At 38.3% G+C, this 18,318-nt stretch overlaps 1 protein-coding gene across 1 annotated transcript; it reads right to left on the bottom strand.

Moving 5' to 3' along the window:
• Positions 1 to 404: 404 nt before the first annotated feature.
• Positions 405 to 9,054, bottom strand: LOC121777093 (U1 small nuclear ribonucleoprotein 70 kDa-like). The gene is made up of 12 exons (XM_042174235.1): positions 8,931 to 9,054; positions 7,071 to 8,466; positions 4,706 to 4,713; positions 4,130 to 4,305; positions 3,487 to 3,547; positions 3,249 to 3,347; positions 2,424 to 2,518; positions 2,211 to 2,324; positions 2,039 to 2,106; positions 1,565 to 1,675; positions 1,003 to 1,240; positions 405 to 862 (listed from the first exon to the last, which is right to left on the bottom strand). The coding sequence occupies exons 2-12, from the start codon at positions 8,444 to 8,446 to the stop codon at positions 752 to 754; spliced, it is 2,457 nt and encodes an 818-aa protein (XP_042030169.1). The 5' UTR covers positions 8,447 to 8,466; positions 8,931 to 9,054; the 3' UTR covers positions 405 to 751.
• Positions 9,055 to 18,318: the final 9,264 nt, after the last annotated feature.

The raw sequence follows: 18,318 nt of genomic DNA, 5'->3' as shown, positions 1-18,318 counted from the left end.
ATAAATGTATAAAACTAAATTTTACAATGCAAAACAACATAAAATATGATTTTCAATATAAACTCACATTATGTCCTTCAATATGAACTAGCATTATTTCCTTCAATTATGTTCTCCTCCATATTTCATACCACCTCACAAATAAATGGTAAATGTGATAAGCGTGACCTCCAGGACTAAGAGTCTAAGATAATAGTATGAGCTACAAAGCTAGTGTGCTAATTAACATATAGTTGTGAATTTAACTCAATTTCCGTTTTCTACAGTTTATATTTTCATGAAATCAATCCTATAATTCTACAACTATTAACATCAGAGTCAATTAGAGTAACCGAGGAAAGTCTTCAATAATTTTATGTTTGCTATAGGAAAATATACTAACCAACAAACAGAAAAACTCAAAATCGATAAAATCATAAGTATCATATTAGATGCAACAGCTACCACTTTCTTTACCTCAAATAAGTGTTAATTATTTTCCTTCCCTATCATTCCATCAAGTACATCCGTCCGCACGATGCGGCAGGAATCTTACAACCCGACCTGGGCTTAATATATAACTTAACGATTCGATGAAGGTGAACACCTGAAGGATGTTGTATTGTACAAAAACAAACAACATGAACTAGAAAACCATGTAGCAAGTATGATTTGGCTCCTAAACCTACCGATTTACAGCATTGAGTTCGCTATCTATAAAATACCGTCAGAAACAGGAACGCATGCTGTGTTCGGCACATCCAACACACATCTATCTTTGGGAAAGAAAATGTGCACGAGCAAGTTGGTATTCTTTGCCACCAATCCAGGCACCAGTTTGCGACCAAGCTATCTCATCCCACTCTAGATTATCCTCCAAAACCTAGCCAGACCAAATACAAATTAGCAACATAAATAATAGCTTATGTTGTGAACACTTCATATCATAACCAACAATACTCTGAATAATTTTCTGAGGAAAAGGACACCTACAGCGTGAAAGAAATGGCACACGAAGATTACCTCTACATGTTCAAGAGGCAATGGAATTCCAATACTCTGCATACTTTTCTGAGGAAGGGGACGCCTACAGCGAGACCATCGGAATATGTCTACCACAGTGCTTTCACCATCTACACCACTCCGTTCACCATTAATGGGATGTGCATTGTTAGTTTGAGGTTTTCCAGTTTCAGATCCGTGTGCATGAGATGCTGTTGCAGCTTTTACTACTTTTTCTCCATTAAAGCAGAGTTCATACCTAAAAATAGCTCCATTAAATAAGATGAGATAGAGATGGTGGATAACACTCTGTTGTTCATATTAAAAAACAAATCAACTCATCCTTCGCAACTACTAAACTGAAAAGACCATGATGACATTGTAAAAGAACAGCCGTGTCAGATATACTATCACAATATTTATATATGTACTGTCCACCCTAAGAGTCATTTCTATGATCATGTAGCATATGAATGGAAAAAGACTTGACAAGTAATATAATAAAATCTTGTTGGTAGGGAAATCATATTAGAAGGTAGAAAATCTACTGACAATTTAATTTGTTTTAACCCAAATCATGTACCTGCGATAATGAGTCTCTACATATAGCACTTCTCCCTTCTTTAGGCGTGCAGATGTAAAGAGGGACTTTTTCAGACCTTTGTCAGCAACAGCACTAATGCTGTATTTCAACCTAAATATACCAGAAAGCAACAATAAGGGAAAAGTAATAGGTATAAATAAAAAGTAGTACATCAATCATCATACCATAACATTTTTTAGCCTATTAGATACTTCACTAGGAATACTTATGACAAGGATTTATGACAGAATTGTTACCGAAACAAACAATCTTAAAAAGAAGTGTGTATATAATTTGATAGTGTAAACTTTAATTTAATTTGCCCAAGCATAATAATTTGGAACAATGCAACAAATCCAGCCATTGACAAGTATACTGCTAATCAAACAAGGCTAATAATGGTGATCATAGAAAACTTCATACACAAAGCCCTAGAAGAGTTCAAATAGTACTGCTGAAAAGCACATAACATACCAAGGCTCCATGCAGAGGTTGAACTGAATTGTAACTTCACGCACAAACCTTTGCTGGCGTAATGCATTCTGGAAAAAAAAATTGACATAGAAAGAAAGGTATTCCTTATCAATAAAAAACGAAGTGTGTGCTTAGATATGATAAAGTAGATACAACATCATGATGCAATTACCGAAGCTGCGGCTCTAGTAGTCATTGTGCGCTCCACTGCAACCGGAGCTAAAGTAGGCTCCATAGTTGATGAATGTGTAAGACAAGGTTCAAGATCAATAATCCCACCTCCTTTCTGATACAGAAGCATATATAAATACATGCAAATAAGTTAAAAGTAAATAGCAGAGAGAGAGAGAGAGCAAAGGCAAACATGGAAATGCACAGAAACAACCTTTACAATGCAACACCGTTCAACACGATAACTGCAACCAATCGCAGCACCCCATGCACGCGAACGGACATTATTCCTCAGTGTAGAATTATAACCTGACATATTTCATGAAATAGTGTCAATTAAAATGAGGGTAGAACCCTAGAGAAATAGAATAGACAAACTCACTTTCTTAAATTAAACATGTTAATTTCCTCACATCGAGAAAGATACTGTTTAGCAGAGCAACAAATCTTCAATGGAAAGAGTACAGACCAATAAGTGCACAAATAGTAAGGTTTGCAATGACTGTAGCTGTGTATTTGTTTTTGAAAATGTACATGTATAGCACACAGAGAAAGAGATACTAGTCAACATAATATGTGTACTGGCTTAACAAGCTTCACTAAATACTTAGTTCTATCCATCCGCATGTCTTCACACAAGGAGCCTCGGTGTCTATTAATAATTTAATATACTTCAGGTATAACAACAAATATTATATTACTATAGATAAAGTTTATGTAAATTGGGATAATGGAAGCATTAATAGGATGACAGACGATTCACTAGCCACCAGTGCTATAAGCCAGGTAAACTGTGTTATGAATTATGATCACGCACGCCATCCGTCCCTATTCTCCAAAACCTCAAATCATACTCGCTCTCCTCAATGATACGTCTAGTGAGCATCCCCCTCCCCCTTGTCCCCGTGTAATGATAATTCTATTGACCAGTGTGAAAGAAAGCTTTACATTGCCATGCATTACATTTAACTAGCGAAAATTAGGCCTTCAGCAAACATCTGTTTAAAGAGCAAGAACTATTTTTGACTGGTTAACATACCATCTTGTGGTGGCAGCACTCTGATAGTAGCCCTTAACTCCTGAGTAGCAGATGGAGGAGGAGAAGCCGTTGGGCGACAATATCCTGTATGCATAAGAACTAAACAAGAGTGCTTAATGTTAGTCAAAGTCACATCAAGTACCTATGGCCAATGGTTTATACAACATACGAAGCTGTAGCCCAGTAAAAAATAAGAACAGAATAGAAAGAAAACTGCAATATATGTCACTGAGCATACCAGCCACCAAATCAGAATCCACTGTATACACATCAGTCCCCCAAAGCTGTCCACCTCTAACCTGCACCGGCAGCATTTAGGAGCTCAAAATAATGGTATTTACTTTAGGGTAAGGGTGGATCTTTTCAGGAAAATTTAGCCTCTTTATTGGTCAATGCATCATTTGATGATTTAAGCTACTAACCATTCAGTTTGTCAATCAGAACTCAGAAGATATAAAATCTGGGTTACTCACAGTTAGGTCCTTCAATATGAAGCCTCGCCAAACTTATTAAAGCTTGTATCTCATGCTTATACACAGTTTGTAATGCTTGTAAGAAGGAATATGATTTACTGGTAGGCAATTCAGAAATACAAATAGAAAGCTTAGCCTGCTTTTAATTTTGACTACTAAGCTATAACAAAGCAGTTCATTCACAAACAATACAACAGCCAAAATATAAGAAAATCGTATAGAAGAAATGAGTGTTTAGTGATGGAACTGGACAAAAGCATGAGAAATGAAGGCATAAACATCTCAGGGTTCAAAATTGTAACTTACCTATAGTAGGAAATTTAGAAAGACAAGTAAAATTTATAAAGTTCAAACAGTGAGTAGAGCCACATAATAAGTAAGAGAAAGGAAAATATATAATCATCTTACTTGGCGATTAGTAGCAGTAACATGTTCTGCTGGTATGCAAATTTCTAAAGTAGGGCCATTTTGAGCGCCATCACATGCTTTATCAGCTTGCAATGATTCATATTCCTTCCACAATTTTATGAGTTCTTGCATGCACTCACCAATTTTATAAACAACATAGGACACCCCAGTTTTACCTGCAAATGGATATCATGAATTCCAGATAGGCACTACGATGCAACAAGAAATTTCATAGAAAATCATAAAGAGTGCAACATGGTATATTCAAATTTCAATAGCATATGTAGTATGAAAACAGCGGAAGAAAAAAGCAAATATCCAGCGGAAACTTGTGATATTTGAGGTGCCAGCCTCCGACTATTCAAGATACAACGAAATTGCTGCTTTATAGAATGCATTGAAAGCCAAATTCAAGCAAAATGAACACTTCTGCTGAATGGGATCAGCTGATCAAGGAGTTCTTATCGTCCTGTCATTCATGAAGTACTCATCTAACAGAATATTAAAGCAAACCAGTAATCCAAGTCAATTGTGCAAATGGAACGTTACAATCATCCAGTTTTATTTGAGCATTACCTTGTGACCTGCACAAAGGTCAAAACAAACCAAACAAAACAGAAAAAAGTTAGGAACATCTCTGCAAGAGAAGTAAAACAAGAAAATCAAATCTTGGTGCATCACAGCATCAAACTATAGATACATTTTATGATTAATCAGGGGAACTTATAATATGCAAAATGCAAGTAAAACAAATCACCATGCTTAATCAAATCATCAAAGTTTACATAATGTGCAGAATTACATAGGCTAATCATCATCTGACCAATCAGAGCAGCGATGGAAAGAATATAAGAGCGATGTAGAATACAATAGTAAAATCTGTCTTTTCTCCAGGAAGGGGTTTATATCATTTTAATCTATAAAAATGAAGTTCAAGTTGTCTTATTTTGGGTAATCGGGGAGCAAGGGGCCTCTACAGCTAACCAAATAATGTTCTAAAATGTGGCACACGAACTTTGGTAAAGAAGGAAAGCATAAGAATGCTTCGGGATATATTTATTTTATCTTGAATGTTTCTGTAGTTAGTTGAATGCAACTCAATTCTAACCAAGAATTCTCTAAAAGAAGGCAATCGGGAGCACAAATTCTTTGTAAACAAAAAATGACCATGAATTTATCTCGCTATTTTTACCTATGAATATCTTATCTTTTATGTAACTTATCAAACAAACAATGTTCCACTCACACCCATTCCCCTCTCCGATGATTTGGCAACAGTGGGGAGCTGCTGAATTCTAAGATCACAAAACCATCAATTCTCTCCCTCCCTTTGAGAAATCCCTCATCCCCGACAAAGTGCATAAAGCATACAGTACACAAATTCTATCAGGCCGATTTCCTACAAACAAATATGGAATTAATCTAATTTAGGTAAAGAAGATCAAATCAACTTACCGGAACATATGTTACCACTGAGAAGAAGACAGATTTTGATAGAGAGCGAAAGAGAATGAAATTTCTGACAAGGAAATTGCAAAGCCTATTTTACTTTCTTCGAGACCCGAAATATTTTCATTTGATTTGATTATTAGATTTGGGTTTAAATTGACAGTCATAATCATTTAATGGGAAAAAGAAAAGAATTGTTTAGCTTTATTAAAGAATAAAGAGTTACTAAAACTGAACACTGGTCATTTAGTGCGTATAAGTGCTTCTTCATTCTGTTCTAAAATACGCGCCCAGCACGGCACCTCTGAATTACACAGCCCAAACATGTAAAAGTTAAATCAACTGCATATGTTAGCATGCCTATCGCAGCATATATAAATATATTACGGTTTTAATAAAAACATCTCATTGTGATAACTCCGAGAAAACTCTTGCACTGAACCTATTAAGCAATTAGCAATATTTGCTGAGTGTAGCTTTCATTTATAGGTTCAGTGCAACCGTTCTCATATACAAAGGTTTTGATGAATCCATCCCAACTATATATCCCAATCCATATCAGGTTTGATGTCTGCTTGATCTTAAAAAATTTGATGATAGTATAGGTTTATTCCATGGCATCAACTCTTGAATAATATAACTCTGTGAGTATCAAAATAATGGACAAAGTGGCTTAAGTCTAGGAGTAAGACTTTGACACAATAGTCTATTAAATATTAGGGCCTCCACACAACTCCAACCAGCATTGATCGGCCTGTTTTGGCAGTATCACTCCTACCACAACTTTAATTTAATAACAGAAAAGGTCCACGTAGCACTAGGAATTCATTTTATCCCCACTTTTACCTTCAGATTCCTTCCCCTATATCATATTTCATCATAAAATAATTGATAATTTATTTCGTTTGATTGAAATAATATTTCTATCAATAATAGGTAACCCTAGAGTAATAAGCAGAAACCAAAACACTTTATGTTAGCATTTGTAATAAGCATATTGGAAATAGTCAATAAATGAAAAACTTAATTATAACATCCATTTTAAAAAATAATCTTGAAGGGGCTTGTAATGGTTTACAGCAAATGACTCATATCAATGCATAAGGCAAATATGATGCAGTACATGGAGACGTCCTTAATATCTTACTAGATTGCATCATAAAGTGTTGATTGGATTCTATACAATTAGAAAAACAACTTTTAGATGAAAATAGACGCAGATAAAAAGTTTGGCATTTTTTTCTTTTTCGCTCATCCACAGTGGAAGCTCCCCCCCAAGGGCTATAATTTTTTACCTTTCTTTACAACTCCAATACCATATATGGATATATACCACATGAGAAGCATTAATGGTTCATATACCAGTCAGATGGAAAAAAATATGCACTAACATAAAATGGTGATTTTTCTCAAAAGCTCCCGCCTTCATGTAACAAATGCACTCAGAATTTAAAGCTGTCACAGTGGAAAGGGAAAGATAATAAAACCATACCCTTCATTATCATTGGCGCCAGATCTAAATCGTGAATCACGATTCCCCAATTGAGGACTACCTCTCGGCCGCAGCATTCTTTTTCTCTGCTGAACCCCACAATTGAAAACTTCTCTTTCCCGTTCAGTTCCTCCTTCAACATGCATACTGTCTTCTAGATCTTTTTCATTATACCTATTGCGTTTATCAGGTCTATCTGATTCTAAATCAACATCTCTTTCCTTCTTTTTCTCTCTTGCCTCCCTTTCAACATTTTTCCAGTTATCATGATCTTTCTTCATTGGTTCTAAAGTGGAGTTTTCCTGTTCACTAGATTTTCCAGGAATTTCTATGAGCTCCTTCTCATTGTGAGGAGGAGCCTCTTTGTCCGACCCATTCCATAACTCCTTCTTCGCATTATCTTTTTCATTAAATTTTTCCTTCTCTTTATGAGGGTCTTTCTTTTCAATTCCCCGCCTCTCAGACTCTCTTTCCTCCCTTCCAATATCTTTATTTTCATTACTGCTATTAGCATGCTGCATGATGTTCCGTCGATCACTTCTTTCTTTATCTCTTTCCCCTAAATCCCAGTGTTTCACTTCTTTCCGCTTTCTATCTTTTTCCTTGAACTTGTCATCAACTTTTGTATCGACCTTGTTCTCCCCAACTGCTTCACGAGCTTCAGCAAAGTCCTTGTCATCAACATGTGAACCTTCCTTACCAGCATCGACCGGGCCATGCAAGCTACTTCTGGATGTTTGCCAGGTTTCAACGTTTCCTCCTGGGGCATCAGGATATTGTTTCAGACGGTGTTGTTCTTTCACATCTTTCCAATTCAACTGGCTGCTAGATCCAGTATAACCATCCTTATCTAGCTTCTCATTGCCCTTAGGTTCAGAATATGTGTCTCTTTCATGTTTTGATTCTTTACTATCTTCACCTCTGCTATCATATTTATCAGATTTGGCAGTCTGCGGCAACTCCCTGGACTCAGGCTTCATGTTGCGATTCTCAACCTTACTCTCCTTGGTGCTGTCCTTTGAATCCCGGAACTCCATTCTGTTCTCTGAACTAACATGATCAGAGTGTGAATCATTTGGTGTTGGCACCCTGAATAACATATTAGGAAGCAACGGAGATCTCCGCTCTGCATCACGAGACTCATTGTTACGCGGTGCAATCTTAGGCATGCGACCTTCCTGGCCAACGTCATAGGGAGCATGGTAGTCATGCCTGGATGACACAACAACCTTCCCACCTGTACCAGAATATGTTCCCTGGTCATCATGTGGATACTTTGAAACAGAGGGGTGACCGTGATTGACACTACCACCAGTATTGCTGCTGCTTCCATTGCCCCCATCTTCATGGGGCATTCTATTAGGAGTTCCACTCATGTTCCAATCAAATAAAAACCCTAAATTAAAAAGAAAAGTACATAGTTAGAGTAATTGACAGCTGACACATGCATTAAAGTAAGATATTACTATAAGATTAGCCACAGTCTCCGATGAGCCCATAAATTCCACCATATCTTTTCATAGGAATCCAGCTTTTATGGATTTATTGAGGAACACGGTGAAAACCCTCAACCAATTACTTTCGAAAACATAGGACATGAGGAAAATTGTAAAGCCCGAATTTTTGGGAAAGATGCTTCAATTGTGAGAATGTTAATCGAATTAAAAAGTAGTGATCGAAGCAAGTTTGAGAAAATTAGCGGCGAGTAGCAAGGCAGGGTCTTCAACCAATTATATACAAAATCAAGTTAGGATCCATGGAAACAGTAATGCAATTACAACTTTCAAGCAAAAACGGTATGCGTATTCAAAATTGTGCATTGAAACGATAAGGAAACGAGTAAATTTAGGTAAAACTTACCTCCGTAGTGGCGATTTGTGGACGAAGAAGGGAGGGAGTGGGTTTTTGCTTTTTCTTACTCTAATATATTCTCGCAAATTAAATGAGATTGCGCTGAAATGTAATGTAATCGGTTGTAGTAATTAGGGCACCCGCAACGCTGTGTCGTTGCGGTTCCTATGCCGTTCCGGCGGAACGGTTCCGCGGCGGAACGCGTTGCGGGGTGCGTTCCGTCGCTGTTCCGTGCCGTCGCCATTCCTATGCCGTGCCGCGTTCCGTTCCGGAGGAACGCGGAACGGAACGGAACGTTCCGCCACGCGCCGAGGCGACGTGGCGGCCTCCCATTCGACGCGTGAAGCCCACTCGCTGCCCCGCGAGTGGGCTTCGTCCGGTGACGCAATAATTCATTTTTTTTTTAAATTCGAATTTAATAAAAAAAAAATTTTTTTTTCAACGGTAATGAGACCGTTTTTTTTATATCCGTTTTTTTTTAATTTTTATTTTATTTATTTACTCTATAAATACTCCTATTTCATACTCATTTCAATCACAAACACACATCTATTCCTCTCTATTTCCACCCCAATTTTCATCTCAAATCAACTATATTTTCCTTCTCCCAAATTTAATCAAACTAATGGATCCTTATGAACAAATGCGTCAAATATTGGAACAATCACTTGAAGAAGATCGACGACGGGAGGCGGAAGAAGCCGCGCCGCCCCAACGACGCTCCCGTACGTACATCCATCGTAACCGGGAGGAAGCCGCCGCAAGGTTAGTACGCGACTACTTCTGCGATAACCCGGTTTGGGGAGATACGTACTTCCGTCGCCGTTTCCGCATGGGGAAACCGTTATTTCTCCACATCGCGAATACTTTGGCAGCCCGGGAAGAGTTCTTCCAGGAAGGGTTCGACGCGGTAGGCCGTCCCAGCCACACGACGCTGCAGAAATGTATTGCAGCAATCCGCCAGCTTGCGACTGGACAAACGGCCGACATGTTCGACGAATACCTCCACATCGGAGACAGCACTGGGCGAATGTGCTTGCTCAAATTCTGCCAAGGCGTCCGAGCAGCCTTCACCGACGAATTCCTCCGAAGGCCAAGCACGACCGATTGTCAGTTCCTGCTCAACCTTCACGAAACAGTGCACGGATTCCCCGGGATGCTCGGCAGCGTCGATTGCATGCACTGGCAATGGAAGAATTGCCCGGTGGCGTGGAAGGGGTCCTACACGAGCGGCCACAAAGGCACCCACCCAACCGTTATACTTGAGGCCGTTGCCGACTACCGCCTTTGGATCTGGCACGCGTACTTCGGGGTCCCCGGGTCGAACAACGACGTAAACGTGCTCCACCAGTCTGACCTCTTGACCGAAGTTTTGGATGGTAAAGCGTCGGCCATCAACTTCGTCGCCAACAACCGGCTTTATAAAATGGGGTACTATCTCGCCGATGGCATCTACCCGAAGTGGCCTACCTTCATGAAGACGTGCAGTGGGTCTGCGAACCCAAAGCAGACTCTTTTTGCGCAGAAGCAGGAGGCTGCTCGCAAGGATGTGGAGAGGGCGTTCGGGGTTCTCCAAGCGCGCTTCAACATCATCAAAGCCCCGGCTCGTACGTGGTTCATGGAAAACATGGTCGACATCATGTATACGTGCATAATCTTGCACAACATGATTGTCCAAGACGAAGGACTCGAGGCGGGAAATTGGTTCGACGACGAATCCCCCGGAAGCTCAACCGCAAGTAGTCCGCCTCGAAGTGGAGCGCATCCGTCTATACAAGAACGGTTATCTATTCGTGCAAGGACACGCGACTCTAGTGCCCACACCCAACTCCAACATGATCTAATTGAGCACATTTGGGCAAATTTTGGCGGATGAAATTATTAAAATTGTGTACTTTTATTTTTTTAGGATTTTAATTGTGTGCTTTTTATTTTTTTACGTTTAAGTTGTAATTTTTTTTAATGTTGTGTGTTTTTTAATAAAGTGTGTTTGTTTTTTAAAGTGTGTTTATTTAAATTGAATTGGGTTGGAAATAAAAAAAAATGAAATTGAATGAATAGTAATTTAAGGAACGGTTAAGGAACGGTTAAGGAACGGAGGGTTGCAGGTTCCGTTCCTTAGTTAAGGAATGGAGTAAAAAAGTACAGTGTGGCCCTCAAATAGTGGTTTAAGGAACGGTATAGGAACAGCGTTGTGGATGGCCTTAATAAAAGTGAAAAAAAATAAAGAATAAATACATATTTCCTCATCCCAATCAAATTATCCACTTTTCCAATTTTTTTCAAATTTATCTCATCCTTTCGTACTCAATAATTTCACCTGAATCTCGTCACATTTTCTTAATTTATCTCATCCTTTCGTGCTCAATAATTTCGCCTAAATCTCGTCACATTAAAAAAAATTGTTTCTTAAATACAGCAGAAGTAGTATTATACTACTCTTTTTGTTTCATCATTTATGTTGAACATATCATTTGAGAAAAAAAATGTTGTTATCGAGTTAGATCAGAAGAAAATAAATTATTATAAATAATAAAATCGATGATTAAAAGGATAATAAAGTAAAAGTAAATTATATGTTATGTTGTAAGATTAAATATACTACTATTATTTTAAGATTTTAATTTTAAATATTATGTTTCATATGTGATGTTTTAAATATTATAAATTGATTAGTTTTCCAGCTAAAAGTGATGGTATTATTAAATTTTAATTGCCAGTTCAATTTTGACACAAATAATAGCCAGGTAAAAGTGACGGTATCATTAAATTTAAATTGCCATTTCAATTTTGACTCAGATAATAACTTAAAGTGCGTATTAGTGAAACCTCAAAACACTTGGCCAAACTTCAATTTTGTTCTAAACACATAATTATTATTTTTATTCAAAATATTATATTCTTCCGTCCCGTAAAAATAGAATTTTTTTCCTTTTTACTTCGTCCCCTCAAAATCGAAACTTTCTTTTTAGGAAATTTATTTTTCTCTAATGAATTGAGACTCATTTTCCACTAATACACATTTCTTTTTATATCTCTCTTATTTTACCAATTTTGTATTAAAACTCGTGTTATTTCAAAAGTTTTTATTGGTAGGGGATAGAGAGAGTACTACTTATCAAATTTGGGTCCTAGATATTATGAACTGGTCCATTTTTTGCCAAAAAATTGACAAAGACATTAAATTTGGATTGTGCTAGAGTTTCATTTGCGAAATTCCATCTTTTATAAACAAAGAGTGATGAAACCATTAGTAGTCTTAAAAGCTCATCCTTCTAATTTTAAAAAAACTTTAGATGTTCGGCCATGAAATCCTACTTAGGCGATTAATTTTTGAAGCGATATCGGTACATGAATTCGCGCATGAGGTAATCTTTTTACCAATGACCTCCAATTGAAGAAAAAATTCACTAGTCCACATACCAAATGGCATAATGAGGTGGTATGTCCAATAAATAGATATTTGATAATGGGAAATCTAAAAATGTTATATACCAACTATATGTAACTCTATATAGAAACTAATGAATATAAATCATAAATTCAATTAGTACTTTAAATTATGGAAATTTCTCCCAAAATTTGGACATTCCTCATATACATGTTCCCAATTGCATATTGTATTTAATGGGAAAAATATAAACGTACAGTTATAACTTTTACATGTTATAAAAACTGTACAAAAAAACCAGAAATAATTAATAATAATATAATACTACATCGACAAAATTTAAATTAATAGCCAAACTTTATTATTTATGTAGAATATACGTAGTACAAATAAAAACTAGAAATAATTAATAATAGTATAACACTACTACATCAACAAAATTTAAATTAATAGCCAAACTTTATTAATTTATGTAGAATATACGTTTTTATATATAATATCATGTGTATATGTATAGGAACTTCCTTCTACGCATTGTTTCATGTCAATACAAAAAATTCATCATACTTCATGACAGTAAATTGGAATTTCATGATATACCTATTTTTTATTAAGTTACTATATATATTTAAACGTAAATTATATATATAGTAAATAAATGTAAATTATAGTATATAAATAAAGAAGTGTGGCCATTAACTTAAATTTTGTTAATATGATTAATTAATTTTAAACTTTTATAGTTTTGTAGCATGTAAATATTCAAAAAATATAAAAAGAAAATAGCATAGGTATGTATAATGTACGTATATATTATTCCTATAAGATTCAACATGCACTTGCGAAGGTTCAAAATTTATTGAGAAATTTCCATATTTTAAAATAATGAATAAGTTTAGGATTTATATACATTAGTTCCCATATATAATTATGTATACTTGGAATATGACATTTTTAGAGTTTCATTTGTCAAATAACTATTTTTTGGACATACCATCTCATTATGCCATTTGATATGTCTAGACTAGGGAATTTTTTCTGCTCCAATTGAAGAGAAGAAACATTAACGCATATGCAAATTCTGGCATCAACTTAGTACTCAAAATTCGCTACAAACGTTCAATTCCATAGACAGGCATCAGATGATTTTTGTAGAATGAAAGATGAGCTTTAAAACCCTTAGTCGTTTGGTTTGTCTGATTAACCCAGATTAAGATGGGTATCATCCCTTAATCGGATGTTTGGTTGGCGCGATGGGTAGCACACGACCCGACGGTGGCCCGTAAGGCCCGCACTATTCACACAACTATCGTCGGTTTTGAATCACCATTTCAGCCTACGTTTATAATCATACATCGATTGATGTGTCAGACACTTGTCCCTAATTGTCCATTTTGCCCTTGCATTATTGTCGATTTCAAATGGGCTCCTCCACATCAAATCATTTCTCCTCAACCTTGTGCCCATTTCAGATTTGGAGCAACACTGCATTCCACGCCGACGATCTTCTGAACAGTTGATTCCTCTGTTGAACGACGAGCGCACAGTAACCTCTCTCGCTTCATTCTTCCCCAACTTATTTATATCGTTTTACTTGTAATTGGGTACAAACCCTAGCTTACCGTTGACTCTGAACACAGGAGTACATCTGCGGGGAGTGGAGTACCACCCAACACCCGAAGTTCACACACATAAAATTGGAGTGGTACTTCGTTGTATAGAACTGTAAGTCTTCGAATCTGCAAATCAAAAGCAAACAAATGTTCACAATAGTTGCGATCTGTTTTTATTTAGCCCTCTCATCTCATTTTGGAAAATTTCCAACCTATGCCCTTTTCATATTTGGATAGATTTGCTATTTCTGCGCACTATTTCAGTATGATTATGCCACTTTCTTGAGTTAGATCGAAGGCGTATGTGTGTACAATACTTAAGTGCTTTTTAAAAAATACCTCCGTTGTCCATTATTTAGTTGTATGATGTGTAATTTGTTGGATGAGTGAAGTGTAACATCGTGTTGTTGTGATGCTAGTTGGGTGAAATGTAGTTGTTGGCTGTGTTGTCAAGCAGTTTTTTTCCTAAATTCTCCCTGAGTGATGGCCCGGTTGTTTCGTTTACACCTGAGCGTTCCCGATATGGTGGAAGACATACTTAACCTGTTGCGTATTCAATCGATTCTCATCCTGTACATATACTTGAAAAGAAGAGCACGCTTACGTCGTCGTGTTACGCACCATGGGGTTAGGTATTCTCTAATAGGCCGGGCACCTCCTCAACTGATGCATATGAACAGGCTCGTATCAATTAGTGATGTTGACTGCTTTTCCAAACTACGCCTGGATAGGAATGCATTTGGTCGTTTGTGCATACTGCTTAAAGAATAAGGTGGCCTACGAGATGGTCAATTTGTGTTAATAGAGGAGCAAGTAGCTATTTTTTTAAGCATTCTAGCCCACCATAAGAAAAACCGTATAACTGGTTTTGATTTTAAACGCTCTGGTGAAACCATATCGCACTATGTGCATGCCGTGCTTAAAGCTGTACTCAGACTCCATACTATTCTCCTGCCTAAGTCTGAACCAGTAACCAATAGTTGTGTAGACCCGCGTTGGAAACACTTTAAGGTAAACTACAATTACTTCATTTATTAGTTCAATTCTGGTGCTTGTGCTACAACCTTTGTGTTGGTTTTTATTGGAAAATGTGTGTACTGTGTTAGGGTTGTATTGGCGCCTTGGACGGGACCTATATAAACGTATTAGTCAGAAGCGTCGATAAGCCACGATATCGGACAAGGAAGGGCCAAATCGCGACCAATACACTTGTTGCCTGTGACCGCAACATGAAATTCTTATATTTTCTACCAGGGTGGGAGGGGTCTGCCAGGGACTCTCGAGTGCTTAGGGACGCTGTTACTAGAAGGGGGGGCTGCGAGTAACCAAAGGTTTAATTGCGAAGATCCTTGATTAAAATTTAATATTGTCCACTTCCATTCTAAATTTTTTGTAAAACTTATGAACAATCCCTCCGTTGCAACATTTGTGGTTTTAGGAACTTACTTTTTGTGTGATAATGGCTATGCAAGTTCCGAAGGATTCTTGATTCCATACAAACACGTGAGGTATCACTTGAAGGAGTGGGGTGTTGGCAGTGAGAGACCTCAAAATGCAAGAGAATTGTTCAACCTACGGCACACCAGAGCTCGTAACATTATCGAGCGGGCTTTTGCCCTAGGCCGAACCCCAAAACTCTCCACAACACTGCCCTAGGCCGAACCCCAAAACTCTCGGCCAACACACACAAACCACCCGAACCAAACGCTGTTTTCCCCGAGCCATCCCCTGGCCAAACACATCCACATACCTCACACTATCGAAGCACCCAGAATCACCCCCATTGCACACAAATACATCCCCCAAAAACATACATCCATCAGAAAAGCGCAGTTTACTTACAAAAATCATTATAAAATCATCCGACATCCAATGAAGCTGAAATTTACACACCACATAGAAGACACACCAAAGTTTAAACAGTTAAAAATTTCGTACTAAAAGGAGATCGTTTGCTCAGTCAAAAAGGGGTCGGAACCCACTGTCAGTCACCACCGAAGACATACCCCACACCAACACATAATCACAAAGCCTATTCAGCATCTAAAACATTCAAAACGTCCTAAATGCATGTGTTTTCGAAATTATCATGAGTTAGGGTCTTGGGTTACCTTTCCCGGATAGTTCAAACGTAGTTCAAACGCTTTACTTCCTCTTCCGACTCCGATTCACAACGAGAGAGTAACACCTTGAAGAATCCAAGATTCGATGAGAGGGAGTGAAAGGAAAAAGGTGAGAACCGAGGGGGAGAAAGAGAGAAGCCTTACCGGTGAGAGAACAACTTCGAGAGAGAGAGAAATGAGCGACGGTGAGAGGGAAAGGTTGAGAGAGAGTAGATAGTTTTTTTTCTATTTTGGATCGGTTGTGAGGAGTGGGGAGAGGTTGAGAAATTAGTGGGAGAGGGGGAGGGGTTTTCGAAAAAGAGAGAGGGAGAGGGAGAGAAAACAATTAGTTAATTAGGATGTTTAATTCATTGATTAATTAATTATCCCAACTAACAAATGCTTAGGTAAAAACATATCCACAAAAAAAATAAAATAAACAAATAAGATTTACCAACCATATCTTAAACAAGATATTCACAAAAATTCAAACCTTACTTAAAAGAATAAAATTCTATATATTTTTTTTTCGGATATTACATTCCTCCCACCTTAAAAGAAATTTCGTCTCGAAATTTGCCTAGATTACTCAAACAGCTCCGGAAACTTCTCTCTCATCTTGTCTTCTAATTCCCATGTTGCTTCTTCGACCCCATGATTCCTTCACCGTACTTTCACCGAAACAATTGACTTATTCCTCAATTCTTGCACCCTTCGATCCAAAATGGCCTCGGGCTTCTCCTCATAACTTAGATCGGGATTTAGGACCATCATCTCTTCTTGGTGAACTATGTGTGTGGGGTCAAACACGTACTTCCTCAATTGTGACACATGGAAGACGTTGTGCACATTTCCAAAGTTTGGTGGTAGGGCCAATCTGTATGCTACCGCGCCGACTCTATCCAAAATCTCGTACGGACCGATAAATCGGGGTCTCAGCTTTCCTTTCACACCAAAACGAGTTATTCCCTTAGAAGGGAAAACTTTCAGAAAGACCTTTTCTCCGACCTCGAATTGTAAATCGGTCCTTCGAACATCCGCATATGATTTCTGTCGATCCTGTGCCTCCTTGATCCTCCCACGGATTTGTCGGACAATCTCTATCATCTCTTCTACAGAGTCTGGTCCGAGAATTCTTCTCTCACCCACTTCATCCCAATAAAGTGGCGATCTACACTTCTTTCCATACAATGCCTCATATGGAGCCATCTTGATCGTCGCCTGGCAACTATTATTGTAAGCGAACTCAACCAAAGGAAACACTTCTTCCCAACCCCAACCTCGATCTAGCACCACGGCTCGCAGCATATCCTCTAAGGCTTGAATCGTTCTCTCTGACTGCCCATCGGTTTGTGGGTGGAAGGCAGTACTAAAATTCAATTTAGTCCCCAACTCGCGCTGTAGGCTCGTCCAAAACCTAGAAGTAAATTTGGCATCGCGATCGGATGTAATTGTCGCTGGTACTCCATGCAAGCGTATAATCTCCCGCACATATATTTTAGCCAACTCGTTGGATCCATAAGTAGCACGAACCGGTACAAAATGAGCAGATTTGGTGAGACGATCTATAATCACCCAAATCACAGTGTTTCCTCGCTGGGATTTTGGCAGTCCTATCACAAAGTCCATTGCAATATGTTCCCACTTCCATTCTGGAATCTCAAGGGGTTGCAATCTCCCATAGGGCCGTTGGTGTAGCGCCTTTACTTGTTGACATGCCAGGCATCTCTCCACAAATGCTGCAACATGCTTTTTCATACCGTTCCACCAAAATTGCCTCTTCATGTCTTGATACATCTTGGTACTTCCTGGGTGAGCAGCGTATGGGGTTTCATGTGCTTCTCTCATGATTTCGATCCTCAGGCCTTCATCCTTAGGCACACACAACCTTCCCTTGTATGTGAGACCATTATCCGCTGCCTCACGAAAGTTTCCAGGTTCACCCGTCCTCACTTCTGAGCGAATCTTCTCTAGTAACGTATCTCGCCGTTGGGCTTCCACAATTCTGGCTCTTAAGTCGGGTTCCATCACCAACGTGGCTACTATTCCTTCCACAGTCTCGGGCATTCTCACTACTTCCAACCGCATCTTACTGAACTCTTGGATTAGACTCTCCTCGATAGTAAGAAAGGTGGCCAGCTGTGATTGAGACTTCCTACTAAGAGCATCGGCCACTACGTTTGCTCTTCCCGGATGGTAATTTATACCACAATCGTAGTCCTTCACCAACTCGAGCCACCTACGTTGGCGCATGTTCAACTCCTTTTGCTCAAAGAAGTACTTTAGACTCT

The sequence above is a fragment of the Salvia splendens genome, chromosome 18 (genome assembly GCF_004379255.2).
Source record: "Salvia splendens isolate huo1 chromosome 18, SspV2, whole genome shotgun sequence".
NCBI lineage: Eukaryota > Viridiplantae > Streptophyta > Magnoliopsida > Lamiales > Lamiaceae > Salvia > Salvia splendens.
The sequence above is the reverse complement of the archived record's forward strand: the minus strand, read 5'-3'. Positions and strand labels throughout refer to the sequence as shown.